Source organism: Taudactylus pleione, unplaced genomic scaffold, assembly GCF_031769625.1.
Source record: "Taudactylus pleione unplaced genomic scaffold, aTauple2 ptg000010l, whole genome shotgun sequence".
Classification (NCBI taxonomy): Eukaryota; Metazoa; Chordata; class Amphibia; order Anura; family Myobatrachidae; genus Taudactylus; species Taudactylus pleione.
Window position 1 is genome coordinate 66,682 of NW_028284413.1, and position 12,020 is coordinate 78,701.

At 43.2% G+C, this 12,020-nt stretch overlaps 1 protein-coding gene across 1 annotated transcript in view; it reads left to right on the top strand.

Annotated features, from left to right (window-relative positions):
* Positions 1-12,020, top strand: part of LOC148542639 (transcription factor ETV7-like) — a 55,929-nt gene that overhangs the window by 23,066 nt on the left and 20,843 nt on the right. Inside the window, exons 4-6 of the mRNA XM_088467411.1 lie at positions 1,834-1,959; positions 5,480-5,629; positions 9,476-9,618. Of these exons, the coding sequence (XP_088323537.1) occupies positions 1,834-1,959; positions 5,480-5,629; positions 9,476-9,618 (419 nt within the window). The remainder of the gene's footprint in view (positions 1-1,833; positions 1,960-5,479; positions 5,630-9,475; positions 9,619-12,020) is intronic.

The following is a 12,020-nucleotide window of genomic DNA, read 5'->3' on the forward strand; positions in this document are numbered from 1 at the left end:
ACTTAGGACTCTTCAGATGTTTACTCCGCTGCCCTTACAGCTCCCCGGAGTATGCTCTGGATGCTCCGGACACTGCTGTGATTGCCGGGGCTTGTGGCCCCGCCCTCCTGTGATGTCGCGCAGAGGATGCATTGCCTGCATCGGGCCGCGAATAAGGTTATATACTGTATATCAAAATGGCAATCTGCAGAAAAAAGGTTCCAAACCCCTGGTTTAAGTAGTGAAGCTCCTCAATTATATCGAAGTTTGAGAGTTCCCTCCATACCCGCCAAACAGGTGTGACTTTAGTGGGGGAGTCATGGTTTTTGCAGCCACAAAGATAGTAACTTTCATGATTTAAGAATGGGTTTGACAGAGAGCGGTTTAGGTGGATTGCTTTGTTTGCGGGTAGATCAGGACTGTGATCTTAAATGTCCCTATTCTCAGTTTGGAAATTTTAGGTCGTATAATGATACAGATTGAAAATTTGTGAGCTATTCCCTCCTATGTCTTTGTCAGTGTGATAATACCCAGGTTTAATACTATTTGTTTCCAATTGTTTAGTGTCACAGAGAATGCAGACCCTAATTAAGTAAATGTTAATAATAATAATAATGATGATAATAAAACAGGTATACAAAAATACTTCTAATTCATAAATCTCAATACAATTAGCTGCCAGAGGGGCAAGTTGCCATTACAATGGCGTAGAAACAGGGGCGCCTTAACAGGGGGGGCCCCTCCTCTCACCCCGGCCACCGCATCATCAGTAGACTCTGGGCACTAGAGTGCCCAGAGTCTACTGCGCATGCGCATATTGCCAGGGAAATGGTGCGGCCACCATTTTTCCAGCGATTTCCTCACAGCGCATGCGCAAAACACTGGAGAAATGGCCATGGCGGTCATTTTCTAGTGTTTTTAGCAGTGCTGAGAGACCCAACGCTAGACTTTGGAGAGGTAAGTTTTAGATAATATGGGTGCTGGGTGTGCAGTGTGTGCCCCCCCTGGACCCGGGGGCCCATGTACACCGCACACCCTGCACCCATTATAGATACGACCCTGCGTAGAAACTATGGCAATGTCACCAATTCTCGCCCCACCCTTGCGGCCTGACCTCGTCCTGAACTCCAGGATATTTGTACTTGTGGGCTGTGAACAAAAATCAGTGATTGTAGAGCTACTGTATGTGTGGCATGTACCCGCACTTACTTGCACAGAACCGCTGAGTAAATCTAATTGAATTGACTACATAAAATGCAATAAATGATGGAAACTTTTACAGTACAATATTCCTTTATATGGGCCACTTTGGGCCTTAGTCAGAGTTGTGGCCACTTTTCGTGTTAATGCATTTTCTCACCTGTATTGAACCTGCTCTGTCAATACAAACATCCCACCCCATCCATCCGCTTGTGAAAGCACTCCACCACCATCATCATCATCAATATACATTTGCTCCAGCCCTATCCTTAGTGCAAGAAATCTGCCTGAAAGCAGACGGATCGCTGCATTTGCTCACCTCTGAATATGCTGCAGTTACACGAATGCCCACAACATGGAAAATTTAACCTACATGTAAACACCCCATTGCAACCCAATAACACCACTTATTCAGAAGTGGAGATCTGACTGAGATCTGTACGGCTCTGAATCGCCCATAACTGATAGGGAGGCCCTGAAGTATGCACAGTTTACTAACAATTGTTAGTTCCAGCCACAGTTAGAATTGTGTGCAAATCTGAATGAGGCTCTTAGTGTATACTCAAATGGAAGGTTTTTGCCCTTGTGAGTACATGGCATACTGAATATAATAAAAGTATTTACACATTATAATTTGTCTTTTTTTCATAACAGGTGATGTATTGTATGAATTGCTACAATGCATAAAGAATCACAGACAAGGGTTAACAACTAATCCTTTCTTAAGCCAGTTAACAAGAAAAGCTGATCACCTGCAACCTCAGTCCTTCATACACACAAGTGAGTTATTGATGATTTTGTACCGTGTGCCACCAATTATATACTTATGTAGGACAAGTACAAATGTTATACAGGTTGAGTCTCCCATATGCAAAATGCTTGGGACCAGGGGTATTTTGGATAACGGAATATTCCGTATTTTGGAATAATTGCATAACATAATGAAATATCTTTGGAATAGGACCCAAATATACACACAGAATGCATTTATGTGTTATATACACCTTATACACACAGCCTGCAGGTCATTTTATACAATATATTCAATAATTTTGTGGCTCAAACAAAGTTTGTGTACAGAAATTAAATCCATTTATGTTTCCTATACACCTTATACACACAGCCTGAAGGTAATTTATACAATATTTTTAATAATTTGTGCCTAAAGCTGGCCACACACTAGACCAACTTACATCCAACCAGCCAACTTGTTGATTGGCTGGAATGAAAATCTGGTAACGTATGGGAGTAACTGATGATCAGCAATTTGCTCCTAAATGTCAGAAAACAGATGAAAATGGCGTCAGACAAGTTTGTTAAATGTTTGATCTAAGCTATTTGTTCAAACAACAGTTTTTAGTCCATGTTCTGGCGTTTGTAAGCAAATTGCTGATTGTCATTTGCTTTCATACCTTACCAGGTTTTCATTCCAACCAATCAACTAGTTGGCTGGTTGGACAGATAATCTTTAGATGTGTGGCCAGCTTTAGACAAAGTTTGGGTACATTGAACCATCAAAAATCAAAGGTTTCATTATCTCACTCATGCCAAAAAAATTCCGTATTTCGGAATATTCCGTATTTCGGAATATTTGGATATGGGAGACTCAACCTGTATACTGTATATATACTAGCTGAAGAACCCAGCCTTGCCCAGGTTTAAATCTTCAAGTTATTAAGTTTTATTATGTGATATCGTCTAAATCCATCCAATGGAAGGCCCAGAACAGGCTTCCTGGGTGAAAATTCTGCCCAGTACACTCTGCTGTGAGGTCTGACCAGCACACAACCACTCCATTAGACATCCCAGACCAATTGCCACCCCTCTGTGAAGTTTTCATTTAAATCCATCCAGTGGAAGGCGCAGAACAGGCTCCCCAGGTCAAAGTTCTGCCCAGGGTACATAGTGATAATGGATGGTCACACTTGCACACAACTAAGCACAGGTGCATGTCGTTCCAATGCCATACAGGAATCATCCATTCTTCCTTCCAATGGATTCTCTTCCTTCTCTTCCCCCCCTTGACCACACTCTTCATATACTCTTTTTCTTGCTGACCACACTATTCTGTGTCGATCTGACACTGACCATTCTTGGCATGTGGTTTGTTCACACCATATAAGGTACTTCTATTACCAACTGTTTCTTATGAGCTCACTGCACCTAGGTCCTGTAATGTCCTTGACCTAACAGTTGCCCATTCTCTAAAAAATAACATGAACCAATACTTCATGGTACATTTGCTGCTTGAGACATGTAGAAATTAACTTATTCAACCTATGGTGACACGCTAAGTGGTCTAATAAAGTAGCTTACTTTTTTGATACTCAATAACTATGTACGATTTGGCAGCTTTACTTTGAGAGCAAACAAATAAGCAAACAAACTTCTTATTTCCGCACAGTTTTTTCAGGGTTGGGATTTCCAAGAAATCACAGTGCACTAAGTCCAGGCTATATGGAGGGTGTTCCAGTGCTGCCCCATTAATTTCAGTCAGTATTGCCTATAGTATGCAACAGCAGAAACATGTGGTTGGGCATTATCTTGGAGCAAAATCCACTCTTCAACAAATGTGATATTTCTTTCCTCATGGCTCTATGCAAATGGGTTTTCAGGATGTCTGCATTGCAATCACCATTAGTTGTCTGTCCACAGGAAACCCAGTGCTGTAGGATCATACTGTGAACATCAAAAAACAGAAGCTGACATTACACGCTTAGGGAATCACACAGAATTTTTTGGGTGGAGGCAAATTCGCATGTTTCCATACACTGGACTGTTGTTTGAATTCCGGATCATAATGACGAATCAACGATTCGTCACACATCACAATCGATATCAGGAAATCGGGTAACCCTTCCAACATTCGAATGGTGTTCTTGCATGATTCACCTCATCATCGCATCTGCTTTTCTGTGAGATTTCTGGGTACCCACCAGGCACACATGCAAAGCATTTTCAGTTCCTTTGTCACAATATGCTGCCACCTTTCGAATGAGATGACAAGTGAAGCCAAAAGTTTGCATAAAGTTAACCTTCTGTCATTTTGCAACATTTCTGCGCTTTGGCAATGTTGACATCTGTAACCGCAGGGGATGGTCTCCCAGAACGTGCTTAATCAGTCACTCGCATATTACCCTCTTTGAAGTGCTTCCACCTCCGAACTACTGCAGCACGGATAATTGTTTCTCCTGCCGTAACATTTCATGAGTTTCATTTCTGCTTTTTCCAAGTTTAACACAAAATTCAATCACTCATCTCTGACGTAATCTCACAGACACGTCTTCCTCATCCACCATGACGAAATATACGAAGATCTTCCACTCGCTGTAACCAAACAAAGAAGACTATGGCAGTCCAACCGCAGGTTCAGACACATCGATGTATGCTTCACACTGACTAGCATAGCATTGCCACGTCTACCTATGGGACAGAAAAAAAACAGAGGCAGTCTTATTACGTTTCAATCAGCGCACGTGTTTTTTTTCTAAAATAGAGAAATGTAGTAACAAGCAGATATGAGCTTTCATTTGGCTAGTGTAATCTAATGTTGGATTGCTTGTTATGAGTTGGTGCACATTTACACTTTCTTTTTAAATAAATGACAGTACCTTTTGATATATAAAACAAATATGTTCTGCTAATCTCCAGAACTCCAAATAAATTGTATAAAAGTAAGACACGCAAAATAACAATTATAAGCCATGGATGGTAAAAATGTGTCTCTTTGTATTTTCCATGCTTTCAATAAAAATTATTATACCCTAAATAACAGACAAATGGGGGGTAGTTGAAATCCTGACAGCCAGGATGCAGTTGCTCAAAATGCCGGTACCGGAATCCTGACACCAGTCAGAATTCCGGCACCTGCATCCAGACCGCCTACATTCTGATGGTAAGTAGTGGGGTTAGGGGAGGGTTAGAGATAGACACTAGGGGGAGAGTTAGGGTTAGGCACTAGGGGGGAGGTTTAGAGTTAGGCACTAGGAGGAGGGTTAGGTTTAGGCACTAGGTGGGAGGTTAGGATTAGGCACTAGGAGGAGGGTTAGGTTTAGGTAATAGGTGGGGAGGTTAGGTTTAGGGAGTGGGAAGGGTTAGGATTAGAATACTTACCAACTGGTATAGTCATCCTAACCTTTTCGGGATGCCGGCGTCAGGGTTCTGACCGTCGGATCCCGTGCCTAACCCAGACAAACATTGCATAAAGATTGATTTGATGAACTGTTATAGCAAAATCAGGTTTTATGCCCTATACACCTTATCATTTAATAATATGTTGCTTCATATGTGATCACAACAGAACATACCCAATGTCCCAGAACGGCTCCACACCCAGCTTCTACAGACATGAGTAAGCATCAGGATGCTCCACTCAATCTTTCTCAACGGCTGTACAAAACCCAACAAGAATCTGCAAAACCTGGTATTTGTGTAGAAGGAAAAATAAAAGGTAAATCTTAGAAATGAGCAAAGTTGTAGCAGAACAGACTGTTTTGCCGAGGTCCGGCAATAACATTTTTGACTCTTACGTTTGTATCACATTAATGTTGGATAAAATTCTGCAATATATTTGTAAATTCTACAAAATGTTTAGTCCAGAAATCAGGGGTGTTTTAACAGATATGGTGGTCCATATACAGCGGGTCCCCCTATCATGCAGCAGGCCCCCCAAAACATATGTTGGTCCCAGACGGCCAGTATACGTGCAGCAGAATACACCATAAGTGCTCCCAGTTGGCGCCGCCTCCTTTTCATTGATATTTGGCAAGATGCACAGTAGAGAGCAAAGTCTTTGTTTTCTAAAGTGCCAGCCCCATCTTTCTAACTACATCATGAAAAGATGGATCCACTGGGAGCATTTATAGGGGGTCTGCCACATGGACATACTGGCGCAAATGTCTCTATATCGTTGATATTGCACTGCTGCCTACAGGCTGTTATGTTTGGATCGAATTTCAGCTTATATAATTTCAAACTAGGGATGTGCAGACTCAGATTAGTTCAGATTTTCCCGCCAAATTCAGATTTTTTTTTTTCCTGCCAAAAATCGAGTGTCAGAGACAAAACGTCATCTTTCATGGACTTTTGTCCAGGAATGATGATGTTTGTCCATGAAAGATGATGTTTTGCCACTTTCTGAGACCCGATTTTTGGCGGGAAAATTCAAATTTGGCGGGAATATCTGAACTAATCCGAGCCTGCACATCCCTATTCAAAACAGTAAGTAAAATACTATAATATGTGTTTCTTCCTTTGCAGGAGGAGGGGAATGGTACCTTTTTATTGTACTAAAGTACATGGAAATTAACATTAGATCAGGCTGAGGTTATTCAAGTCAAGACTTGTACTTGACATAGACACAGGGCTGGCCCATCTGTTAGGCCAACTTCGCAGGTGTGTAGAACGCCAGTTGGCAGAGGGCGCCGTGAATAGCTGCTGGGAACGCTGTGCGGCCACAGACACTGGAGCAGAGAGAACTCTCCAACTCCACCTCCACTGACTCAGGATCCTATGTGTGTATGCATGCAATGTGGCGTGATGGCATCACGCCGCACTCACGTCCGTCTACCTGCTTGCCTGCTTGTGTTTCCCCGCTGCCTGTGCTAGTGATGAGCAGGGCGGTTCAAGTTGAGCGGAAACACGGGGGCGCCACCCCATAGCTCATCAACTTGAGCAGAAATATGAAAAACATATGTGCGCTACTTGAATCCCACCCCTGCATGCTACAGGCAGCTTCAAGGATGCACATAAAGAGAGCCGTTATCACTGCTGGCACTGATTGCGCTACATGGTGACTGCTCCTTCCCCCAGGACTAGCCACCAATAGGCTGTATTCCCACTCCTTTCCCTCACCGAGACCTCGCCCCTTCTATCTTCTTCCCGAGTCACAGCAGTGCCTCTGCTCTTCCTCCTGTCTGACTCTGTCCTACACTGGAGTTGTACAATGTGATGAGACCACCAGATTATTGACAGCCTTCTACAGGCGTGGTGGTAATTATCTGGGGAGGGGGAAATGTGTTAATGTTATTTAAGAGGTGTGGGGTGTATTATTATGTGGGATTGGGGTTTATTAAGGTGAGCTGAGGGGTGGGGGTGTAATATGTGGTGTGGGGTTATATTATTGCTATTTGAGGGGTGTGCTGTGTATTATTATGTGGTGTGGAGGTATATTAATTTTATTTATTTGAAGGGTGTGCTGTGTATTATGTGGGGAGGTGGTGTGTTATGTTGGGTGTGGGTTTATTAATGTTATTTGAGGGGTGAGCTGTATATTTTGTGGGGTGGGGGGTTAATAATGTTACTTGAGGGATGTGCTGTGTATTATGTGGAGTGGAGGTGTATTATGTGGGGTGGTGGGTATATTAATGTGATCTGAGGGGTGGGTATGTATTATGTGTTGTGCCCCGGGTATATTATCGTTATTTGTGATGTGTGGGGTGTATTATTATGTGTAGTGGTGGTATGTTATGTTGGGTGGTGGTTTATTAATGTTGATTGAGGGGTGTGCTGTATCATGTGGGTTGGGGGTTATTTAATATTATTTGAGAGGAGTGGGGTGTATTATGTGGGGTGGGGGTATATTAATGTGATCTGAGGAGTGGGGTTTTGTTATGTGGTGTGGTGGTATATTGTTATTTCTAGGGTGTGCTGTGTATTATGTGGGGTGGGGGGTGTTATGTTGGGTGGTGGTTTATTAATGTTGATTGAGGGGTGTGCTGTATCATGTGGGTTGGGGGTTATTTAATATTATTTGAGAGGAGTGGGGTGTATTATGTGGGGTGGGGGTATATTAATGTGATCTGAGGAGTGGGGTTTTGTTATGTGGTGTGGTGGTATATTGTTATTTCTAGGGTGTGCTGTGTATTATGTGGGGTGGGGGGTGTTATGGTGGGTGGTTTATTAATGTTATTTGAGGGGTGTGCTATGTATTATGTGGGGCGGGGATGTATCATGTTTTATGAGGGTTATTAATATTATTTGAGAGGTGTTGGGTGTATTATTATGTGGGGTGGGGGTGTATTATGTTTCCCACTAGACAACGCTCCTTTATTTTTTTAAGGGCGTATGCATTCGGCCGTGCATCAGTGGTGGCGAAAAAAATATTTGCTTACCTAAAATGCCGGCCCTGCATAGAGACATAATTTATACTTTCTATTTGTAATTTGCAGAACAGTGTAGTTCTATATACAGGTTGAGTCTCCCATATCCAAAATGCTTGGGACCAGGAGTATTTTGGATATTGGAATATTCCGTAGTTTGGAAATATTGCATACCATAATGAGATATCTGGAGAAAGAGACCCACATCTAAACACAGAATGCACTTATGTATTATATACACCTTATACACACAGCCTGCAGGTACTTTTATACAATTTTTTAAAATGATTTTGTGGCTCAAACAAAATTTGTATATATACATGAAATTCATTTATGTTTCATATACACCTTATAAAGCCTGAAGGTAATTTTATACAATATTTTTAATAATTTTGTGCTTAAATGAAGTTTGTGTACTTTTAACCATCAAAAAGCAAAGGTTTCACTATCTCAGTCATGCTAAAAATAATCCGTATTTTGGAATATTTGGATATGGGAGACTCAACCTGTATACTTAAAGCAATCTAATAAAAGCCTTACACAAATGTGTTACATGTAATAAAGACAGTTCCTCACTCTCATAATTCATTTAAGACATAAATGACAGTATACAGTACAATCCAGCATTTTATAATAATTCTGGAAAAGTTCAATGCAATGAAAGGTGTTATTCTGTAGAGGTAGGAAGTTCGACTTTGATGGGATATTTACACATTTGAACAGTGGGTCTAATTCAGAGTTGTACGCTAATCCTGCCGCGACTGCGATATTTAATGCAGCTGTTCTGCGGAAATATGCAAATGTCGGAGCCCCTGGGAGATGTATTGAGACGCCCACCTGCAGCTTTGTAAATTCATGTAGCGGCATAAAATTTGTAAATTACACAGCATCTTCGTAAAATGTTGCAGCCTCTGTCGCAGATCAATCGATTATTGGCCTCCTGAGCAAGACTATGGTCCCACAAAATGGGCAACGGAACTAAGACACCGGCAACAGTGAAACTGCGTACAAATTTGGAAATGATCTCAAGAACTTAGCATATTAGTATATAACAACAGTTCAGCAGCATTGTATGAATTACCTATTTTGTTTTATTTAACCGGTTAACAGGTAACATTTCACTTTATAACTCACTTTATATAATGCATATTTCACATGGATTTTGAAATACTCTGTAATAACAGTTGTGAATTCAGATTGCAGACTTCTGTGGGACTATTTGTACCGACTGCTTGCGGATCAGCGTTATGAACCCTACATTAGGTGGGAAGACAAAGAATTAAAAATCTTTAGAGTGGTGGATCCAAACAAACTTGCTACACTGTGGGGAAATCATAAGGTATTTTACATGCTACTTATTACATAAAGAACTTTATTAATATACCTGTTTATTAAAAGTGTTTGGAAAGCTTGTCTGGTTTTCCATGGTTCAGTGTCGGTCTGGGGCATGGAGGGTCCACCGGGGGAACGTAGTGGTAGGGGCCCGTGCTTATACTCGCCCAACAGTCTGGATCCTGACCCCTAATGGAGGGTGTGGGGCCCACCGGGGATTTCCCGTTCCCCTGTGGGCCAGTCCGACCCCGTTTCCAAATGTGGAGTAAAGTTCTGCATTATACTTTCCGCAGCTTGTGTGCTTTGGAGTCCTATACAGTTTAATTGAATTATGAATTTACAAGGTTTTGGCATGGAGAACACAATCATAATTGTCGGAGTAAAGACACTGAATCTGGGCTATGTCGGAGGTTATTAGCATATGGCTGCTGTGAGCATGTGTTCTTATACTGCAATGAAATGAGTAGCACTTTCAGATTGTGCTTATATGTGAGCACCAGTGGAAACCTGTTTTCCTCTCCTTTGTATTAGTATGTGTGGAGATTTGTCCTTTCATATGCAGGCTGGCCTCTGTATTTGACCTCTGTCATGGTGTATATCTGGTTGAGGAACAGGGTCCTGAGGTGTTTTGCAGTAGTTGTTTAATTTTTTTCCTCTGAAGTACAGATGTGTCCTCATACGGTGCAAGATGCCCGGCATGACTGATCTGCTCTAAGAGGTGGAGCGTTCTTTAAATTTTGCATCTTATTCTCATTTTTAGACACAGCAAAATACCTCTAAAAGTGTACTACAGCTGCTGGGCTGTGATTTTATCTGCACTGGAATTAGTTTTAAACACGTACAAAGTCGCAGATGATGCACAACGGAACTTGGCGTGAGAAAAATCTGCGGCCACTGCCATGGGCACCGAGAGGGGGGGGAGCGGGTACAGTTTACCTGGGCCCGGGCATGGTAGAAGGGCCCGGGTCCGGCGTCGCCTCCCCCTCCCTCACAGCAGCTCAGCACACAGCTTGTGCTGGGCTGCTGTGTGAGCCTGCTCGCAGTCTTCTATGGCTGTGGAGGGGAGCGATCACACTGATCGCACCCCCCCCTGCTTAGCACCGGGCCGGGGGGCTTACAGCGCACCCCTCTCCAGCGCTCGGCACCACTAGGCGGTGCTGAAAAAGTGATTATTTATTTTTTTTTTCAAGGGGGCATGGCCATGCCTCCCGCGATTAAGCCACACACCCTCCATTACCCAGGCCCGACCAGGCTTTCAACGGCCCAGACCACTGCGACACAGATGTGCATTTGTCGCAACCCAAACTGATCAGTGTAGAGCTAGAAAAGTAGTTCCTCTGCTTGCATTTGTTTTTTGAATAAGACGCACATATTGAGAGAGACAAACGATTCGCGACGCAGTGTCGACCGGGACCTAGCATGCCGAGAGGGGCTGTTTGGTGCGACTGAAACCACAGTGTATGAGGTCACATCTTTAGATCCACATGTGTCTGATGGTCTAGCTGTAGATGATTGAGTATTGGCATGCTTGATACTGAATGCAAACCATCACATGCAAGGTATGAATGTAGGTCAAATAGGTTTGTGGTATGTATTGTAGACAATACAGATGTGTCCTTATACATCTTTGCTGCAGTCACGCTAAAAAGTCCCTCTCGGTGCGCTAGGCACAGGCGCTTTACAATGGGTGCAAGGTGTACAGTGCTCACGGGCCCCTGGGTCCAAGGGGGCCCACACCACACACCCTGCACCCACAGGTAATCATACTTAATTCTCCGCCCATTCCCGAAGTGCTGCTCTGCAGCACCAGACCAGCGCTGCAGAGCAGCAATCGCTCACTGGGGAAAATTGCGGCGGACATTTTCCCAGTGATCTGCGCATTCGCAGAAAAGATGTCTCCCAGGAAAGTAGGAACAGGCGCCATTTTCCCTGAGACCTGCGCATGCGCTGTAGATTCTGGCATAAAGCCAGAATCTACAGTGCTCAGTGCAGCGCTGAGCTGCCGACAGAGAGGAGGGGGCCCAGAATTTGGCTGCACACGGGCCCCCTCCTCTCTTAAAACGCCCCTGGCACCAGGTCCCGTGAGACTCTACTAGTGCTGAGAATGCAGTTAAGTCGCAATGCGACTGAGTCCCTGAATCTGTATACAAAGTGTTGCTAAATAGTGGCCGCAGCTTTTTTCATTCCAAGTTCCGTTGTGGTTCATATACAGACTCAGGTGTACACATATATACAAGTGTCGCATATCAACTTAATCCGCACAGTCTGCTGGTGCATCCTAGTCACATTTTCAGTGAAAAAAGATTCACAGTAGTACGGGACCTAGCGGCTCACTCACGCCTGGCAAGTCGCGCTGTGTGGCGTATTGAGGCTAGATGTATGAGGACACATCTGTATGTATTGTTTGAT